The sequence below is a fragment of the Sebastes umbrosus genome, chromosome 13 (genome assembly GCF_015220745.1).
Source record: "Sebastes umbrosus isolate fSebUmb1 chromosome 13, fSebUmb1.pri, whole genome shotgun sequence".
Classification (NCBI taxonomy): domain Eukaryota; kingdom Metazoa; phylum Chordata; class Actinopteri; order Perciformes; family Sebastidae; genus Sebastes; species Sebastes umbrosus.
In genome coordinates this window covers 27,173,998-27,195,559 of record NC_051281.1, presented here as the reverse complement: position 1 = coordinate 27,195,559, position 21,562 = coordinate 27,173,998, and the positions used below count along the sequence as shown (strand labels likewise).

The following is a 21,562-nucleotide window of genomic DNA, read 5'->3' as shown; positions in this document are numbered from 1 at the left end:
ACCCCATTAAACTCCCATCACTTATTCCATCATGACTGCCAGCCTTTCTCCATCTCTCTCTGCAACCCCCGTCTCCCACAAAATTAGATAGAGACAAACATAATCCGTGACAAAATACGTTTCCTTCCAAACGTAATTGAGAATGCAGTTTAGTTGTATGGGGAGGTAATTGTTAGGAGGGCAGGGTAGCTCTGTGTTACTCTGTGTAGCTCTGTGACACTAATCTAGACTTTTAAAGGTAGACGGAGTCTGAGATGAGATGAGGCTTGTGGCTCTTTGGAAGTGGCCTCTGCCCCGTATGTTCACACATTTACACTTTGTGGCATAATGAGATCAGATTAAATGTAATGACAGTTTGTGTTCACACCAATTTTCTCTCTCGACTAACCAATTTCAGGCCAGAATGCCTTCCATCAGAGCGATATGCAAATATCTTGAAGTCAATGGCTCACAGTTTTAGGAAAATGTGAAGCCCCAGGATTCAAATTGCTGTCACAAACACGGGATTGACAGGAAACGAGGCATGTGTCTAATCCAGTGCTATTGATCTGATTGATATCAGCCTCACTGTTTACTCTTCACAGCCGTATCAGAGCTGGATTAAGTCACTGCAAATGCTAAACCAACATTTCATGCTGCTGCTGCTTCACATAAAAAGTGGAACTGGTGAAACACTGGGTAGCTTTAACAGTGAAGTCCTCCAAATGAAAATGAAAAAAACTAAATACATCATTTGTCCTCTAGAGCAACATATACAAGTTTTTTCTGATCTGATGCTCCAATCAGCAGAAAAGCCGTTACACATCAATGTTGAAAAATAAACCTGTCGTATGATGTGATAACCTTATGGTTAAGGTTTGGTTAAGTTTAGGCTCAAAACCGACTTGGTTAGGTTTGAGGAAACATCGTGCTTTCGGTAAAAAAATGAATACGCAAGTCAAACTCACCACGCTATAAATCTGTGGCTTGCGTCTCTTTGCCAGGTCGATGATGTTGATTCCGTTGTAGTAGAGGTTTTCGATGCAGCCGTGGAAGTTCTTCCTGAGGAAGGTGCCAGGTTTGCCAGGCAGCGGGATGCCTCCGAAGCTCAGCTTTAATGAAGAGACAGAAGCAAAACAATACGAAATACAAAAAAAAAAAAAAATGTATAAGTAATCATTTCACAATGAGATTCATTGTGTTTTGGTATTTTTTATGTTAACTAGGATGGCACCACCTTGTTTTATAACCAAGAAGTGCTGGGGAATCTACACTTATCATTTGCCTTGTGCATTTAATATATAATGCAATGATACTCTGTCAGCTTTCCCTTAGCTATTTCAGCTAGAGAGTGATGGCAGCATTCTGTTCTACACAGTGTCTTACATGCACTTACATAACAACAGTAAGTAACAGTTAGTTTTCTCCAGAGAGCTGATTTATTAAACGTCATTCAAAGGAGAAACTTAGTTTCTGTAATGGGGGAGGCTAATATAGGGAAACCTGATTTCTTCGGCATGTGTAAAGGTAACTGGGCTTCTAATTGACTTTTTACATAATGCAGGACAAAAGACTGCAGACAGGAAAAGTAAAGGAGCTGGAAGATGAAAGGAGAGATAATTACCTAAATGTTCTTGTATTTAAAATAGTTATTATACTTATAGTACTGAAACTCATACAAAGTAGCCTCTAGACTTCTAAATAAGTCGGTTTCCACTACTGACTATTCGTTAAATTGGTTCTGAGAGACGAAGCTCCGCTCTAAGGTAAAAAAGCCACTTAGTTTTAACTTAGTAACTTTTGTAGTAACTTGAAAGTCTGGTACAGATGCTAAAGGGTGCCTTGTGCATCGATATCAGATGCTGAGGGGCAATACAATACAATACAATAAGTCTTTATTGTCCACCAAGGTGGAAATTTGTCTTCTGCTCACCAAATGCAGAAAACAACAACATAAAAAGCAGTTAAAAACAGGTCATATTACATATTACACAATCTCACATTTCAGTGTCTGTGGCATAGATCTACTCAGTCACATTGTTGAGTTAAGAATACTGAGGGCACTTGGGATGACGGACTTCTAAAAATCAATTTTTAGTAGCCAGGGGGACTATAGTACCTCTTTTTTTGTACTGATTATTCAACCAAAGGTCCATCCAAGTCTTGAAGAGCTCCACCTGTCCCGAACCATGGATGCCTAAAATAACTCATACCCACTGAATTAGGGCATCCCAGTGAACACTTGTTCAGTCTGAATGACTGGCAAAATGGACTGACCTCATAGTCGACCTCCAGTGAGTCTCCTTCCCCTCTGGTTTGGAAGTGCTGCGTGTGGGAGTCCACCGTGAGGTTCACCTGCTTGATGAAGCGCTCAATGGTGACAGAGTGCCAGTGCTGGTCGTCCAGCAGGCTGCCGACCGTGACGGCTACTCGACTGCTGCTGAACCTGAGCCTCGTGTCGTCTGACAGAAACACATGAAAAACAACTCAATCAGCAGATGATTAATGACACAATCACCAAAGTCATTTATCTAGTAATTCCCGTGTATTGAAGACACATTTACTTGCCATGTTGGGGATCGTTGATTTGCAATTAGAGCAGCCCGGATTATTATGGCGGGGATTCAAATGTAGCAGATTTGTCAGCTAAACATTCATTCTGTGAACCCTACTCCAGCGTAGTGAAAGACATGTAAGACCTACTTATGCATGTTATCAGATCAGAAAAGGAGTCATCCCCAACATTTGTTGTGTTATGGTTTCAGAATGATGAAGACAGTTGGAGAACAATTATATACAAAATAGGATGTAGGCAGTAAAAATCAGTAATTGAAAATGATAGGCTGTAACCAGAGTCTATATAAAAAACACGGACATGAAAACATAGGTTTCTCAAGGGACAAGTTCATTCCTGGATTTTGGTTTGCTGCTCGCCACCTAATATTGGTGAAGAAGCCTGGGTGACTCCCTCAAATCTCTAGTAGAGACACAGCTGACACGCAGCCGCACCGCGCCTGAGCCGCGTTGCTTACAGTGAGTGTGGCTGCTCTAACCTGTTCAAATAGGCACTGAAATAAAAAAAAAAAAAAAAGGTTCTGCAGCTGCCATGCACTGCTTTTTTTTTTTTTTTTTTTTAAAGTTATTTTTTTGGTGGCATTTTCCATTTTATTGAGAGGACAGTGGATAGAGTTTTTTGGAAAGGGGGGAGAGAGAGAGTGGATGCGGAAAGGGCCACAGGCCGGATTCGAACCCGGGCCGCCACGGTCAGGACCAAGCCTTGATACATGGACGCCCGCTCTACCAACTGAGCTAACCCAGGCGCCCACTGCCATGCACTGCTGACATTCCCTGTGTGGCCTTGGCCAAACTGGCACCCACCCACCATGGCCGATTGCTAATAGGCTATAACACAGCGGTCAATCAAGCAAACAGGCCTCAAAATCATATTAAAAAAACAAGCATGTATATGGAGAGTGAGGTTGTGAAACTGCTATGATTTACCTAGGTTGAGGTAGAGGGCCAGTTTCCCTCTGTGAAGCTCCAGGGTGATGTAATCTCCCCTCTGTCCCTCCCCGTGCAGTAAAACCCCCTCAGCCTGATGGCTCTTGAAGCGCAGAGAGATCACGTCCTTCACCGTCGACATGGACTTCTGGTTGAAACGATACAGCAGAGAGCTTCTTCCGTCAAAGTTGGCCACATCTGACTCTAAAAGAAAGATCATCAGAATAAAAACCAACAATTTTGATGGATACAATAATGTGGCTGTATGGAGAAAAATAGATTTTTAAACAAATCTGTTTTTAAGACTGAAAATAGACCTGAGTCAAATAAACATCTCTGCAGAGGTATAAGTGTGTTGCTTCAACAAGTGAGAACACAAAATATAAACTAAGAAACTAACTAACTAAGCACTATGTTATACAAGGCTAAAAGGGATTCTATAGGTGTAGGCTACCTGATATGTGTGCTTGTGTATATTTGATAGGCCAACGCAATGTGTTGCCAGATGACATTGCACTGCAGAGGTGGAGTTAAACCACATCATCCTTTTCTTTCCTTTTTTCACACTGTTGCCCAAGTGTTAATGGAAAAACACACCGGTGGCATACGACACTGATCAAAATCCCTGCACCTACTGTTTACTATGTAAGCCATTACTGCGTAACACCAGTGCTATTTTGACAAGCGTCAATCTGCCAGGATAGTAACAATTGCCACAATCAACACAGTAACTCCAGGCTATTGTAACCTGACTGCTTATTTTATCTGAATTATACGTTGCGTGTGTGGCACATTTCTCCTTGACACCACAGGTGTGTGTTGTACATGAGTACCTAGTCAAACCAGAAAGTTGCTAAATGAATTGGCACATTCTCAAGAAATAAATGAGAAACTTTATGTAGTGGGAGAGTCAGGCAGCAGAGATGGCAGCTGATAAGCAAAAGGCTCTGCAGTTTAGGCAGCGTATTCCTCTAAATTAAGCGCTGTACTTTGTATTTATTTTATTATTAAGTGACAAAATTATAGTTGAGGGTTTCTAGGTGGCGGCACAGTGGTGCAGTGGTTAGCACAGTCGCCTCATAACAAGTGGGTTCTGGGTTTGAACCTGGCTTGGGGTCCTTCTATTGTGGGGTTTGCATGTTCTCCCTGTGTTAGCGTGGGTTTTCTCCGGGTTCTCAGGTTTCCTCCCACACTCATTACATCCTCTGTGTTTACCTGTTGTCTTGATAGTATATTATTATTATTATAATATACATTTCTACAGCAATGCAACAACAGAGTCATATCATGTGGAAATGAGCATAATACTGAATTTATTATGTGAGCACCTTCATTTTTTCCCGTTTATTAGGGACCAGTCTTTATTGTTTATTATTTCATTGAGCTTTTACTCTTGTGCAGGTCATATTTCATTCTCAAAAATCCAAACACACACTCCATGTGCGTGTGTAGCTTGTGCCAATAGAGTGTACCGTTGAGACCATGTTGGCTCTGTCCACAGCACAACAGAGACCCTATATGAATTCTTTGTTTCTCTGAAATAACAGAGGACTTATCATGCTTGAGCCTGGCAATAAAATACTGAAAAATCCAGGGAGTGTTGTGTAAATGTATTGTTACACCCACTACATGAATTGATCATTGTTGGTGTGAGTGTGGTGTTTAGATGTACAGACTGAGCTGCAGGGTGTGTGTCACTCACTGTAGGAGCAGCCATACACCTCCACTCTGAGGCCCAGCCAGCCGCTGGTGTTCCAGTCCAGAGGGATGAAACGTAGGAAACGGGTTCTCACCGAGTGGGACAGCTTGTTCTGGGCGACGGCCTCCGAGTTCACGTTCCCCACAAACGTCTGAAGGAACAGAGACAAAGATTATGGCTATGATGCCAGCATGTAAATTGATGTCAACAAATGTGGCTGAGAAATAACATAAAGATCTGAAGAAAACAAACAGTAACATTTCCAGTGGGGAGTAGAAAAAAAAATATTTTTTTAAGCTGAATGCTTGAAATCCAAGCAGAATAAAAATATCTAAATCCTTTGAATAGGAAAGTGCTGACAGGGCAAACCCGAGGGCAATGTCTTTTTCCTCTCCGTGAACATACCATTTGATGAAAAGAGATAAGAACCATCATGTGGTGCAGAAATATGAGAATATTCGGTTCACCGTGATGAGGAACAAATGGGGAAATAAGGGGTCTTGCGCTGTCTTCTGTCTGGGAAATAACAACCCACACCTCTGAGATGTCATTATTCATTTCCACCTCAGCGTTCCTTTCCAAAGGAGCAAAAGAGTGAAGCAGAAAATGCCAGAGGTTACAACTGCAGCTCTGACACAGATAACCATGAACTGGTTAAAATCCTGCAACTTCATTTCAAAATAAGATTTTAAAGTAGCAGTAGGCAGTATATTTTTGGCATCATTGGGCAAAACTTTCATAATAACCTTTCAGCATATTGTAATTCAAGTGTTCTGAGAGAAAACTAGACTTCTGCTCCTCCTCATGGCTCTGTTTTCAGGCTTTAAAAAATCTAGCCCTTGACGGCAGACTTTGACCAATCACAGGTCATTTCATTGAAAGAGCGTTCCTATTGGCTGTGCTCCGGTCACATGACTGCAGACTATGATATGACTTCAAAAACATAATTGATGATGCAGTTTCGTTGTATGTGAACGTAATTTTTAGGAGACCAGGCTGCTTTGTGACACCATAGAAGATCAATAAATACATCTATGCAGTGTAAGCAGAAATGAATCTGTGCACATGACATGGATTCTTAAAGGACTGATTACCAGTCGTTTCAGGGAAAGGTCAATAAATCCAAATCAGTAATAACTTGTATCAGAAAAACAGGTTGTTGACAGTGGAGCTTCAGGCTTTTGTGAATAGTTCAACAGAGTCAAACTAGACAAATAATTCAGCATTTCCCCCTGGCAGTAGGAAACACAAAGCTCCATGGGTAAGCATGCTGAGTATAGTGGCACAGACTGTCTACAGCAGCAGAGTGGAGGCTGAATGTCTCTCAAGACATAGATATACAAAAACGCTGCTTCTCCACAGATAATGAAGGTACTGTCCGACACGCTAACTGTTGAGGCTGTTATTGTGATTTATGCTTGGCGCTTTTCCTCCTTTCAGCTGTTTAAGTGGCTGAATCTACAAGCAGATGCAAGCGAAGCACTTAGTGCACAATAGCTCTCGCCTGCAGAGGAGGCATTCACTAGTTTCACCGGGGTTCACGGCCGTCTGATGTGTGATAATGTTCTTTGGCAAATGAAATTAAAGAATCAGCACAGCAACCTCATACAAAAGACAACACGAGTATCCATGACACCCGCCATGCAGGGTTTCAGCCTGTTCAAGACACAGTGGACAGACTATTTATGTGTCCACAGCAGAAAAAGACACATTTAAAAGAGCCAGCTCACCCGAATCAAACAAAATATATTTTAGATTTATTGTATAAAAACTAATTCATTTTTGTTGTGTTTTAGGACTTCCTAAACTGTGACGCTTTTCCCCTGTGCAAAGCCTCGCAGCAGCACATCCTCTCAAGTGTGACTCGCGGAGGAAGCAGAGTCTCTGGTTAGAGGGCCTCAGGGTGCAGATTGTCTCCCAAGTGACCAGAGATTGGTCCTCATCCATGTAAACAGTTGTCTCCCTGCCGTGACTTCACTATTTCTATTCTGGTATCGACTGACGAGCGGCCTCATTAAGACTCTTTCCTCTTCCTCTCCTGTGATGAGCTCCCTCGTGCCACTTTTCCTTTATGTCAGTGTTGCATCAGGCAGGCAGGCAGGCAGGCAGGCACATACAGTATGTTCAATTTACCCACAATCAATTCTGTATGGATCATAACAACGAGCAGTTTGTGTTCTAGAAGGTTATAGAAGGCCAGTTAACCATCTAAAGGGAAAACATGACGGATCAAAACACAAACACATTGATCTCCAGATCGTTAAACCACATGACCACACCCAACAGGAAGTGTTGGAAATGACCCTGAAACCATTCTAATCGGATCAAACTAATTTGATTTTTAAATCTATAGATTTCAAAATAGTTTTCATTTCTTCAAAGGGTCACTCCACTGATTTTACACATGAAGATCAGTTTGCTCATCACGGTTATTACCTGTCAGCCTGTGGAAACAGCAGTCTAATGTCTTCTGTAAAAACTACATTAGAGTAAATTCAGATATTTTGGTGTTATTTCATTTTGGTGTTATAAGTTATTTTAACCTCTCCCTATGATCCTCAGTCTTTCATATGTTTAGTAAAATAAGAATCAATTTGCTGTTAAAGGTCTCCTATTTGAAAATTTAGATTTTCATGTCTTTTATATTATAAAGCAGGTTTAAGTGATATATAAAGACTGTGAAAGTATCAAAACGCTCAATCCACAGATAAATACACACAGCCCGTATTCAGAAACTGTGTGTTTGAAACAAGCCGTCAGGATTTCTGTACATTTGTGATGTCAAAAACCTACAATATTTAGACAATTTTAATTAGACAATATTTAGTAAACATAGACCCAAGCTGTTTCCTAGCAACGCAATTCCGTTGCCATTCCGTTGAAATGCTCTAAAACGGAGCCTTTCTGATAGAGGGTGAATACAGGTATATTCAGACAGACAGTATGAAAAAAATGATGTGTTGTTTGAACATTAAAGCATGTAAACACGTTCTAATAGAAACCCATAATACAAGTATGAACCTGAAGATGAGCATGATATGACCCCTTTAAATTACCACGATGAATGAGGTTTAAAAAAATTTCAGCATCCTGGAGTTGCCAACAAATGAAGACTTTCTATAGGTGTTATTTATAGACTGGCACATTTTCATCCTCATTAAGAATCACAACTAAGACACCAACAACTAATCCAAGTGAATGAAGCCTGTCTACTCATGTGTGTGTTTGACCTGCAATGGATCCAATCATGAGACAGCTGTCACTGTTGGCAGAGACTCCAGTCGGTTCATACACGTCACTGATAAACCACAGAATTATACTGCATTACATCTAATAATTACCAAACTAGAAGCACCGCCTTGCGGTTGTATGCCTTCACCAACCAGTCAAGTTGCAGTGTACATACATGTCTGCCCAAAATGCCTTTATCATTTTATCCTGTTATACATTTGTGTGAAATTGTCATAATCAGCATATGAATTCTTGAGTTATGGCCAAAAATGTCTTATATGAGGTCACAGTGACCTTGACCTTTGACCACCAAAATCTAATCAGTTCATCTTTGAGTCCATGTGGACGTTATTCAGAACAATAGATCAAGAGCATCTTCCTCACATTACTCCCTAGTATGATTACAATGCCATATTACCTGGCATCAGTAAGAAGTGGACCTCAATGGAAAACTCCAACAAGTGTCACTTTAACATAATAGCCAAAGCTATAAAAACATCACAGCAGAAATGCTGAAATTAAACTGTAAAGACTCACCCCTCCTCCGTCCTCCTGCCTGTACTGTTTCCAGGCCTGCCCCGTGTCACTGTAGAGCAGCATGTATCTGCTGACCCAGTCCGAGCTGTCGTAGCGCCCCTGCGTAGCCACAGCCGTCACCTCCATCCGGTCTCTGAGGTCCACCTGGAGCCAGGGCTCCCGGTCTGTCACCATGGGAACCCAGCCTCCTGCCTCTTTGGGGGAGAAGAAAAGCATACAGAGAGGAAATCCATTTTAGTGATGGAATGTGGATTGTTGTTGTAAATTGGAAAGCACATTATCTTCCGGCTACAATGAGGTCTGTGCAGCTCACCTACGTCCAACAAGCATTAGGCCTAAAGTTCAGTGCTTCAAAAATACGGCTAACATTCACAAAAATGTGTTCCTGCAGGTACAGGTGAGAAGATGAAATTCTCTAGATAATAGATCAATGAGTCTGAGGGATTATCAGGCAATAAAACACTGTCCAGAAAGATTTTAGAACTCCTGAAAATTTGCTTGGCAGCAATTTTTCCTCCATATTGACATCTGAAGTCATGGCGTCTTTACGTCCAGGCTAGCCTTTGTTCCATAGCTTCTGTAACTCAATGCAATGTATCAGTCTTTCTGTTCCTGGGGTTTACTTTCCATATTCTAAGACAAATAGGCATCCACTACAGCCGTTGCTGATAGAAATTTAAACCTTTGTCATTTTAACAAGCCACTGATTACTTTGTGAGCAAAAAAAAAACTAGAGTTCCCATGAAAAAACTGCAAGACCTCAGACTATAGATAATATCTACAGAACTCACCAATGCTCTCTTCTGAAGTAACTTCAATCTCTGTTCTGCTAAAAAGCCAAAATGAAGCAACATTGACAAATATTACATGATCGTTTTTCAAAATAATACTGTCCTTAAAGTGGCAGTGGGCAGAATATTTTTGGCATCATTGGGCGAAAATCCCATAATAACCTTTCAGCATATTGTAATTCAAGTGTTCTGAGAGAAAACTAGACTTCTGCACCTCCTTATGGCTCTGTTTTCAGGCTTTAAAAAATCTAGCCCGTGACTGTAGACATTTGTCATTTCATTGAGAGAGCGTTGCTGCGGTCATGTGACCGGAACTTGGCGTTCCTTCACCAGATTTCACAATGGCGGCGGCACCGCAAACTTTCTCATTTTACAGCTAAACCGTGCACTACAAGACGATTCTGAAAACATTTGAGGAGAGAAATAGGCATCAAAGGGGTACAGTATAACAAATCTAGGACTTTCGTGTACATCAGTGTCTCAGGACAGACTGTGAGGACTCGCTGTTCTATCCATTGAAAAGGATATTGCATCCAAGATGAATTACACACATCTTACTGCTGAGTTTGCTGCCAATGAAGCAAAAAAAATTACTCCCACATAAGTCATACCATGTATGAAGAGTCCACCTCATTTATTTACACTGATTTCTCATAGTGATGCCATATTAAAATGACAATCTTCTGAGCAAGAAAAAATTGCTAAGAAGGAGATTGAGGACGGTGATATGATATGCAGTGTGACGGTCCAGATCAGGGCCACTTGAAAGCACAAAGATACACACCCCAATTTGCCCCATTGAAATTAGGACAGATGAACATTTTTGCATCCAGATTGATTTGATGTGAGGTTGAAAATTATATGAGGATAAACAAATTTTTTTTTTTAAAGTTTGCATTACAGCATGGAAATATACACTGATCAGCCATAACATTATGACCATGAATTAGGCAGCAAGTGAAAATTTTTTCCTTGAAGTTGATGTTTTGGAAGCAGAAAAAATGACGACTGGGTCAGAGCATCTCCAGAACTGCAGCTCTTGTGGGATTTTCCCGGTCTGTGGTCAGGACCTACCAAAAGTGGTCCAATGAAGGGAAACCGGTGAACCAGCGACAGGGTCAGACCCAAGGCTCATTGATGCACGTGGAGAGCGAAGGCTGGCCTGTGTTGTCCGATCCAATAGTAGAGCTACTGTAGCTCAAATTGCTGAAAAAGTTAATGTTGGTTCCGATAGAAAGGTGTCAGAACACACAGTGCATCACAGTTTGTTGCATAAGCGTCAGTGTGCCCATGCTGACCCGCGTCCACCGCCAAAAGCGCCTACAATGGGCTCGTGAGCATCAGAACTGGACCACGGAGCAATGGAAGAAGGTGGCCCGGTCTGATGAATCACGTTTTCTTTTACATCATGTGGATGGCAACGAGTTGGAGGTGTTGACTTGGCCTCCAAATTCTCCAGATCTCAATCCGATCGAGCATCTGTGGGATGTGCTGGACAAACAAGTCCGATCCATGGAGGTCTCACCTCGCAACTTACAGGACTTAAAGGATCTGCTGCTGAAGGCTTGGTGCCAGATACCACAGCAGACCTTCAGAGGTCTAGTGGCTCCACACACATCTGATGTTTCCGTCTATCGCTTTTTTTTCGCCAATTCAGTGGAGCGGAAGCTTCAGTTTAAATCACATGCTTCATGTATAACATTATTTATGTACTAAATCTGTCTCTATAGGACTTTGTTGCATTTTGCTTTTATTAATGAATCAACTTTTCCACCTCAGCCAAGCATTTTTTTAAATATTTCAAGTTTTTTTCCATCCATCCAACCACCTGCTTTTAATGCGCAAATTGAAAATGTGCATAAAAACTGGATGGAAACACACCTCCTATGTTAAATGACTGTACATCCTCTATCCTACTTACCATCTCTTGTGTTGAGCTTGGCATTGTGAGCAACATAACTGATGGAGGACTGTGAAGAGCTCTGGAAGGATGACTGTGGTAACATGGACACCAAGGGACTGTTGCAGTTATCTATAAGAGAAAAGAAAAAATAACAAACTGTGAGCCATTAACAACATGTTTGGCTGGACCGCTGAGGGCCAAAGTCTGTCACTGAGTGATGAAGCTACACGATTGGTTGGCCGACTGTTGGAGTTCCCTCATTGGCCGTTGCTCTTTCGAAATGAAAGCTTATGATTGGACGAACGCAAAGAGCATCAATATACGTTCTTTGCTCGTGGGCTGCTGCTCCCAGCTTTCAAACCAGAACCAACATGACGGCTCGTTTGGAAACTTTATTCTTTTATATCACGGAAATAGTAACAGTTTCTGAAAACATTTTATGCGAGAAATTAGCCATGCAGTTGCCAAATCTGTCTTTATTTTGGATCAACAACGGTTAGTTTAAAAGTTTCTCTGGAGACTGCGAGTCGCATTGGTTTCATCCAGAGACCAGAATCACAATCTTGGTTCTGTGTCTGTCAAACGGTCTAAAGGTTATCGGCAGATCGATAACGTCATGCACAGCAGACTATATCCTTTGGCAGGTAGATTTGTTCTTGAAATATTATAATTTTTTCTCATTACTGTGTTTACCAGGATGTGCAGATCTCTTTCTGGATCTTCTGCTGAATTCCATCTGACCAAGTCTGACTGCTCTCACATCACTTACGAACAGATTCTTTCTAATGCTGATTGGAAGTGTGACATGACTGGATCAATCTGTTTTTTTAAGGTCTAAATTACAGCAAAGCCAATTTGTAGCCTAAGATGTCGATCAAGGAAAAACACGAGGACTGGTATCCAAGCACCAGCGGAACTGTGATTACGATTATACAAGCACTGCGCTCGTCATCTGTCTGTGAGATCCTACTTGACATTTTAAACCCTGAGGAGGACAACTCTCACCCCGCCAATCTTCCTTCGTATCTCTCCATCATTTCTAGCTTCACTGGCTGACGATGTGCGAGGTCACACTTTCTGTCTGTTTTTAGTTGAGGCTATGAAGTTTTTTTTACTGTTTCCAATCGTTTCCATTTGGTTTTAAAAATAAATGATCAGACTCTTGAAACTTGCTTGAGCTATATAATCCTTCACAGTGGACATCAAGGCTGCATTCATTTTTGTCAAAGTTCCAATATCTCCCCAAAGAGAAAAGCAAATACTTTATTCATCATCATTATTTATTATCTATATATGATGAATTGTATGTTTGCCTAGATACAAATTTGACCAGCTGTGCTCCAACGAAAAGACTCTCTATCTTAGAAAATAATGGGAAGAAACTGTCTCTATTTTTCCTGAAATTGTCAAACAAAATGCATACCACTTTATTTTACAGGTCCATCATTTCCTATTAATTTCCTAGAAAGCTTCCTATAGAACAATGTAATTTGGTACTAATTATAGGTAAAATATGAATTTAAGAATGAAGAAAAATATCCTTTAAACTCAAGCTTAAACTCATTTATTCATCATTAACTCATTATTGGAAACTTTATTCTTGTTATATGTTGAATTGTATTTATATGTTTTTCACAATTGTTTTGCATGTTCAGCTGACCTGTGTGTACACATTGAATAATGTCTCCATTTAAGTAGCAAATTAAATAGCTCTTTCCAGAAAACGTTGTAGGAAATCAGCCCAGTCATCTAGGAAAAAAAAATGTTGGTATGTTTCTGTAAACCAGGGATACGTTGAATGTCTACGTTTTTGCATTCGGTCAGAACAAGAGACGTAGTATAAAGAGCGACACAGGTTCACGTCCCGTGTTCACAACGTTCAGCGTCATTTTCACTGTACAAACGTAGTAGTTTTAAGCCCAACCATGTAGTTATTTCCTAAACCTAACTATAGTGGTTTTGTTGTGCGTTTCTTAAAGCATGATACGAGGCTGAGATGAAAAGTATTCATATAACATATCCGTTAATTTGAAACATATTCATGACACGCATCCCATGGTTTGCTGAAACGTACAATCCCAACATTTTTTATGGCAATTTTTCTGGCTTGAGGAAATTGTTCTCAAATGTATTTTTTCTCAAAAAATACATTTGAACTAATAAAACACAACAACATGATTGCAAAATGTTTTGCTGTAATGTAAAGCACCCATTTTTTTATGTTATCAGCCAATTGAATGGTCGTTATCAGTGGTTAATCGCTACCATTTTAATGCTTCAGATGGGCCAAACTGCACCTACCACGTTGTGAAAGTGAAACTTGACATTGTGAACTGAAGCAAAACAACTCTAGGTTTGCCAACTTTGTGTAATCTGTACACTCTGTGTACACAATGATTGATATTTTTCTCCCTTTTTTTAAATCAATATCTGGTGCCAACATTAACCGAAATGCAACTTGACTGTCAATAGTTTGGTCTAGAATTAGGTGTGTTATGGTTGTAGCGGTTGGCAACCCATGCTGTAGTTGAACACGCTGCACAGAAGTACTGGGCGGATGGATACGCCATTGTTTGTCAAGAAGTGGTTCCAGCACCTAACTCCCCCCTAAAACCAAACATTATCACTTTTTAACTTCTGTTTGTGTACGCATTAAACAAGTGAGACACAATGTGAGGCTAGCTGTTTCCAGTCTTTATGCTAAGCTAGGCTGCATCCTGGCTCCAGCTCTGTACATTACGAACCGACATGAGATTGATATCCATCTCCTCACCTCACTCTCAAAAAGGAAACAAAATGCAATTTGCCATTATATTGAAATATACGTTACTATGTTAAACATGCAAAATCACTGGTTTGATCCTGTAATCAGCTGCAACTACAGAGTCTCTGTAGGTCCATTTCTTTTCCTCTTCTTTCCATCTGCACTTTACACCCCGAAAATACGACAAATGAGACTTTGACAACCTGGAAAAGCAAAAACAAACCAATACCATTTTATGGCATACGACATGTTCTCAAATTGACACATGGAGCCATAACTGTCAGCCTCTGCAGGCACTAAAATCACTTCTCTATGTAGAAAATGTGCATCTTATAAACCTTGTTGTTGTCTGGGCCTGGTGGCGAGCCAGACGGCGGGCTGTCAATCACACAGAGACTTATGGATGGAGGCTGATTTGGATGCCGACTCTTTGGCCTGTGGGATAATTGAAAATCCTCTACAGCCACGGATGTGATTGTGTTATGGCACACTCTCTATGCAAAGCTCTAAGGCTTAAATCTCATATTCATCAGATCCAGCTCAGATGTGCATCTGCATGCGACGGCACAAACACATGACTGTGAAAACTCTCCAAGTCATAAATACATCAAGTGTCAGAGAAAGAAGCAGAGTGAAAACTTTCAAGTGCTGCAGAGATGTTTTCTTGTGCAGGCCGACAGCGTGGTCGCTCTCCACACTTGGGTTTGTGTCACACCACCAGAGGTCATCACTGATTGTGTTTGGGATAAAAATAATAGATGCCACCACTCCCTCTGTCCTGTTGGTTCCTCCTGGGGAGCGATCGTGGAGTGATACATACAAAGATGGATGACTTTGAGCACATTCAGATTCAAACGGTGCGCTCTTTGGCCTCTAAGATGTTCATCAGTTAATAACAAGCTTAACATGAAGATGTTTAAGAACCCACGGGTGAGCCGGAATGCGGCAGGAAAGAGGTGCAGGCAGGGAGGCAGGCAGGTACAGATACCGGTATGGGTACAGGTTCCAGGGCACAGGGTACACGTCTCAGGGTTCGGGGTTCAGAGGCTGGTAGTCATGAACTTGTGACAACACCAGTGTTACCGATTACACCGGTGTTGTCACAAGTTTATTAAACGGTGGCAAAATTTCATCATCGTCACATCCCTAACCCATAAGCCACAGGGCACCTGATTGACACAATTTACCACAAATGTTACACCACTTCTTCTCAAAGACAGAACTCAGACAAACTGAAACACACATACATCACACACGCTCACTGCCTTCACAGTGATATCAGAATCTCTAATATTTAGAAGATATTGGTATCAGTAGTAATGCAGGTGGTTGCTTTAGGCTAAAACATATGGTTAAAAAACTGATAATTAGACATTCAGCGAGGATCGCCCTCAATAACTTTACATCAGTTGTCAACAGATTATAGCTGTGCAGTGCAGGATAAAGCTGAACCACTGATCATTTCAAAATGATGCACGGACGCAAACAAAGTCTGCAGATTTTTACAGTTTTCAGTGGTCATTGAGGACTATTTGTCTTTGAGTAGAAAATAGACCTTTGATAGCTCCACAATTTGCATAATAATCAGTGAATATGAGTGTCAGTGAGTGAACTTGTTCGTTCATCCCTGATTTTCAACAGTGTGTAATGGACATACTTTGCCCAGCTGCTTTAGATAAGTGTCCGACAGCCTGTACGAACGATGTCACTGATTGTAGGTGTTTTTTACGTCAATAAATTAATTCAAACATAATATTGTAGACTGAAATCAGCCTGCATGGTCAGGCCTTAGTACTTTGAAACCACAATAAATGTGCCTGTTTTGTGCCAAATTTGCCTTTTGTTTTGCTCCTCTCTATGTCCATTGTGCTGAAATAAAATATCTAGATAGCAAAAAAATAGGATGAAAGGCGTTTTCACTGCTCTCGCTTAGGCTTGCATTATCCTTTATTATTGGAATAGAACTTTAAATATATGTAGGAGGAGTATAAATGACCAAGGGTGTAGGATACAGCCCCAACAACCCCAAATGGCAAGTACGCTCTCATAAATGGCCGTAGAAAACAACTGAACATGGGAAACGAAGAAATATTGACAAGTTGTAACAACTTCTGGTGTCAGCCCCATATATTCACAGTATACATTTGAATGCAGATGTTTTTACAGCATTAACAGATGCAGATATATAGAAAACACCCCTAATATTAAGTCTCTGGAAACATGCAAACAGCTGGACATAAAAACTGTTGTAGAACATCCAGGAGTGATCAGTCCAACATGATCCCCTTCACCAACTAGATCAAACACTTGTGCTTTAATATTTCATCTGTACAGTCCAGCCTACTTACAGAGGCAGAAAGTTATCCACAGATTTTAGTAAAATTCTTGCACTGACCCAGAAGCTGCAATGTTTACGAGTCTCTCTGGGTCCCAGCTTATGACACAAACAGTTGAGTCACATTTCCCAACAGAGAAGATGAATCTCACTCCAGTAGACTGACAGAGAGTCAGGCCATTTATCACTGAGCTGAGTACTGGAAGATTTATGAGGCTTTGTGATTTTGGCTCAAAGACAAAACGTGTTGGAAAGCTGGCTACTCGCTCAGAACATCCGTTTTCTAATTTATGAGTTTATGAACACACAACATCTAACTATAAAGCAACGAATCTGTCTGTCTGTCCCTCCCTCCCCCTCTGATCTACTTCACACAAGGCGGATGTGTTGCTTGGGAGCCAAGGAAGTGCTTTGTCAAATTTGGTGCAATTTGGACACGTTCAATATTAATAAACTTTAGTAGTAGGTGGGACTTTTAGTTAATTAGGAGATGACAGATGAGGAATTAGGAGCAGGTGTGTCAGTGGGAGGTGTTTAGGTAAGATAAGGCCAAGCTGGAAGTGTGGTCAGCCTCCTTGTCTTTCACCTCTTGTTTGAGGCTGTGACGGTCCACATGTGATCGTCCTGTGTATTTGTCTGTTTAACTGTGGTGCAGTATTTCATTCATTCTGTCAATTAAAGCTAGCCAACACGTCACTCGCTCCTCTGGAGGGATTCCTGCCTGGGCCACACCTCCGGTCCGTCCCACCTGTGTTTGCGCCCAGTCTTCCTGACTGGCCCCTCCCCCCTTCGGTTCCAGCCACCAATCAGCAGCCTGCATGGTCCGCCGCCTCACCTATAAAAGCACCTTTGTGAAAGTGTCGGGGGGGGGGGGGCGGCTGTGATTTAACCTGAGCAGTCCGCTGCTGTGTCTCTCTGTAATGTTAACCTGTGTGATAGTTAATTAGAGTAACTTTGGTAATGTGTCAGTTTAAAGATTAACTTGTGTATGAGGCACCCGATCAGTGGTTCTGGGACCTGGGCAGTAGGACTATTTATTTATCAGTACATTCCTTACAATAGTTCGCACCACATGTAGTGTTTTCATTGCCTGTCTAACATTAGGTTTATTGGTGGATGTCAAAATGTATTCGAGTTTCCCACAGGTAAGATATAGTGCAGTCAGGTAGGTTTTTATTTTCGTTTCTTTCGGCCATTGTCGAATGTTTATAGCTGGGTTAGGAAGCTGTTTGTTTTATGGTTTGACGTCACCAGTAGCCCTTCCTTTGTTCCACACCTCTCTTAACTTCTTTCTGTTTTGTACTTTGGAGCAGCAGAAGCTCACAGTTCTGTACTTTTTGTGTTAACACCGTGATCTAAACAATAACTGGCAGCCCTTGTCTGACCACATCGGCAGTCTTGTTGCTTCCCTTATCCCTAGACACCTGCAGGGTTGTAACAGAGGCACACACTGAGATCTAGGGGAAGCTGCTTTAACACAGCCTCCCCACTCAAATGTATGTAGCGCTTTCTGCACCTTTTTATAAAGGTAGCACCCTGTGTTCGTAAAACTTAATTCCCAGTTTGGCTTTAGTTAAACCCTTATTCCTGTTGTTGCTAATAACCCATAATTATTTCGTCCCTATTTCTTATATGTGACTGCACTGTGGTTATGTTTATACCTAATAAAAATCACATAACAAATATGTCCCCAACAATTTACTCAATTTATTAACTAAAAGGGAATGATATCAAAAATATGTAAAATAAAAAAGGTTCACAATACTCTCAATAATAGTATACCAAGAAAATAGTACTTTGACCTTTCACAGAGATAAACAAGTCAGTATTAACCCAAGTCAATCTTCTATATTCCTTTAACCTTCTGGGGTCATTAGCATATATGTCACCCTTTAATGTACTTGGTCTAGCCCAAAATAACATAAAGCAGTACCAAATGATATGCAATGAACTCTTATGATTTCTTTTACTTTCACCAAAAATAACCTGGTGGGCCCACACACACACTCTCACACACACACTCTCACACACACACACACACACACACACACACACACACACACAAGCTGGCAAACAGAAAAGGACCATTAAAGTGGCAGTAGGCAACAATATTTTGGCATAATTTGGCAAAAATTCCATAATAACCTTTCAGCATATTGTAATTCAAGTGATCTGAGAGAAAACTACACCTCTGCACCTCCTCATGGCTCTGTTTACAGGCTTTAGAAAATCTTGCCCGTGACGGCAGACTTTGACCAATCACAGGGCATTTCAGAGAGAGCGTTCCTATTGGCTGTTCCACAAAAGGAGATGCGCGTTCACGTCTGGTCTCTGCAGATAGTGAAAGCCTCGGTCAATGGCGGAACAACCTACTGGAAAGCTTGCTATTCCAGCATTGGCAGCAACTGCCTACACCTCAAAACAACCCAAAAAAAGAAAGACAGACTTTCAAAAAGACAGTCCAAACTGTTGATGTCGTTAGAAGGTAATGTGTAGCTCGCTGCGGTAGCCTCCTCAGATGTAGCGAGCACGTATGAAGCGCGTGCATATGCCCGTTCTCGTGTGGGGGGAGGGGCTTCGGACAGAGAGGGGAGAGCGGACAGAGGAGAGAGAGGAGAGAGCAGCTCGAGGGGATGCAGGATTTTGCGTTTTCCGGATTTCTACGCACTGCAGCTTTAATGAAAACAACCCCGTTGCAGGCCTGGTCGATGTTTGGGAACGTGGTGGCCAAAAACAGTCGAGACCGTTTCGCTCTAACAGCCAAATAAAAGCTGAGTACTCACGTTAGCGTAGCAGAGTTTGTATCACAGAGTCCTAATGTTGCACCTCCAAGAGTAGTGCAAACAGCTAGAAAGGCTGAAAGCTGACCGTGGCAGTGCAACAGGTGAAATCTTCTTTCTCCCGCGTTGCCAGAGGAGCTACCAGGCTTTTATCCAGGTCACCTGGAGCGCTATCTGGGCAGTCCTCAATGTCCTTCGGCGGTAGTTAGCTTGACTAGTTAGCTGGGAAGGCTAACGGCGCAATATCAGCTACTGCGTTGATAGCCACTTAACTACTCTCAACGTATACATACGGTGTTCCACTCACTTCTCTCCAACCTCTCCGTTGCGCCGCTCCCTCACTTCTCTCGCTCAACCACCCGCTCCTCTAGTCCCGCCCCCCAGCCAATCACAACCAGGTAAAGTCACATGACACATAAACAACCAATTACATGTAATAAAATTAAACATAATAGGTTGTACTCAAAGTAAACCACGTGCTCACCAAGTACACTGCAACCAGCCTATTTAAAGTGACACATACTGTATGTGTATATTGAACTGATCATGTCAATATTAACCAAAACATATTTATTCTGAGCAGAACCACCAGGAAACTGGAAGTAGACCAGGAAACCAGCCACAATGGCACTCAGGGGCAGCACAAATTGCCCTGGAGCTACATGTACATTTGTGGTAATTCAAAGTACCTTCTGGTGACTGGTAGCTCTTTCCTGGAGGACGTACTGAACACTTTGTGCTATTGCGACCACATTTGGTGGACATGGTTAGATATGATGTCTGAGTGACCATGACAATTTGATGCCTATAGTCAATAGATGGCGATGTAGCAGCATCATCTAACTATAAAGGAAGTATTCACTGTCTGTCTGTCTGTGTATGTATGACTGTCCTTCGCATATCTTGATAACCAGATATTCAACTTCACACTTGACGGGTACGAGCAGCCATACCACGGTTGTTCACAAAGCTGCAAGCAGAACTTCTGGGGGCAAAGCAATCGGCCCGGTCCGGACGGGCATACACTCTGGCATAAAAAAATACTTCAGCTTCAAGAATTAACTCTCATTAACACTCATTTGAAATTCTACATCTTGTCTGTCTGTATTCAGAACTCCTCCAGTGCTAAAAATAAAGTGTGCATATCACTTTGTGTGCTTTTATTTTTTGCAATTATTGGATTGATCATTTAGTATATAACATGCCAAAAAATTATCCCAAATTCCCATTTTATGTTATCAAAATTGAATTAAACTGACACAAGAAGATGAATTTAGTTCTTTAGTTAGCAATTTTATCATCCAAGTTGTGGAAAATAGTGTTCTTCTTCACTGCATAGTGTTAAAAAGGAGAACAGAACAATTGATAAGAACTAACAGCAGGAACACAGTATCATCAGCATACTTTAGTAAGCCAAACTGCCAGTCTTGGATTCTAAATTAAAAGTTGCCAAAAAAACAAAAAAAAATCTGATGAAGGCCATAAAATGTGGTTGCAAGTCTAAACGTAATGCATTGTTAAAATCAAATTTTAATTTATCAATTTATGATTGTTTCTTTCATTGCTGATGTATTCATTGATAATAATGAAACATTGTTGTTAATATATTAGGTTCAAAAGTCACATATTAAGCACCTCAGATATGGAGTGTCTGTTGGTGGATTAGTAGTTTGTTTGTCACAGACCACAGTGTCAATAATCAATAATGACAGTGTAGCAGCACGGCTTCAGACCTCTGGGTGGGATCTATAAACCTCATACCATCCCTCACGTGGATTAATAGACTAGTTGGGGCCAGATGACTTCTGCTCAGCAACACTCTGAATGGAGCTGAAGTATTGGAGACAATTAGTCCCAAGTGCCAGCTGAATTCGAGGAAGCTCACATCGATACAAGTGATTGAGAAACAGACCCGTTTACTGTAGCACATCAGCACTGTGGAAACAGAGCTGAGAAAGTCACAGTGCTGTGTTTTAACGGACAGGATGTCGTTCTGGCTGACAGGAGGAAAAAGTCTGACCTTGGGGTTGGTAGTGTTCTTT

The 21,562-nt window shown here is 41.3% G+C and overlaps 1 protein-coding gene across 4 annotated transcripts in view; it reads right to left on the bottom strand.

Moving 5' to 3' along the window:
• The window catches only part of LOC119500728 (contactin-associated protein-like 5), a 64,820-nt gene that overhangs the window by 30,582 nt on the left and 12,676 nt on the right, over positions 1-21,562 (bottom strand). For 2 of the 4 annotated variants that reach the window (XM_037790604.1, XM_037790603.1), the window contains exons 2-7: positions 11,660-11,770; positions 8,948-9,141; positions 5,183-5,330; positions 3,481-3,684; positions 2,257-2,441; positions 948-1,091 (exon numbers count right to left, since the gene is read on the bottom strand). In XM_037790604.1, coding sequence (XP_037646532.1) covers positions 948-1,091; positions 2,257-2,441; positions 3,481-3,684; positions 5,183-5,330; positions 8,948-9,141; positions 11,660-11,770 — 986 coding nt within the window. Of the gene's footprint in view, positions 1-947; positions 1,092-2,256; positions 2,442-3,480; positions 3,685-5,182; positions 5,331-5,584; positions 5,809-8,947; positions 9,142-11,659; positions 11,771-21,562 lie in introns of those variants that run through there. The other 2 variants (XM_037790606.1, XM_037790605.1) reach the window with 2 other exon arrangements.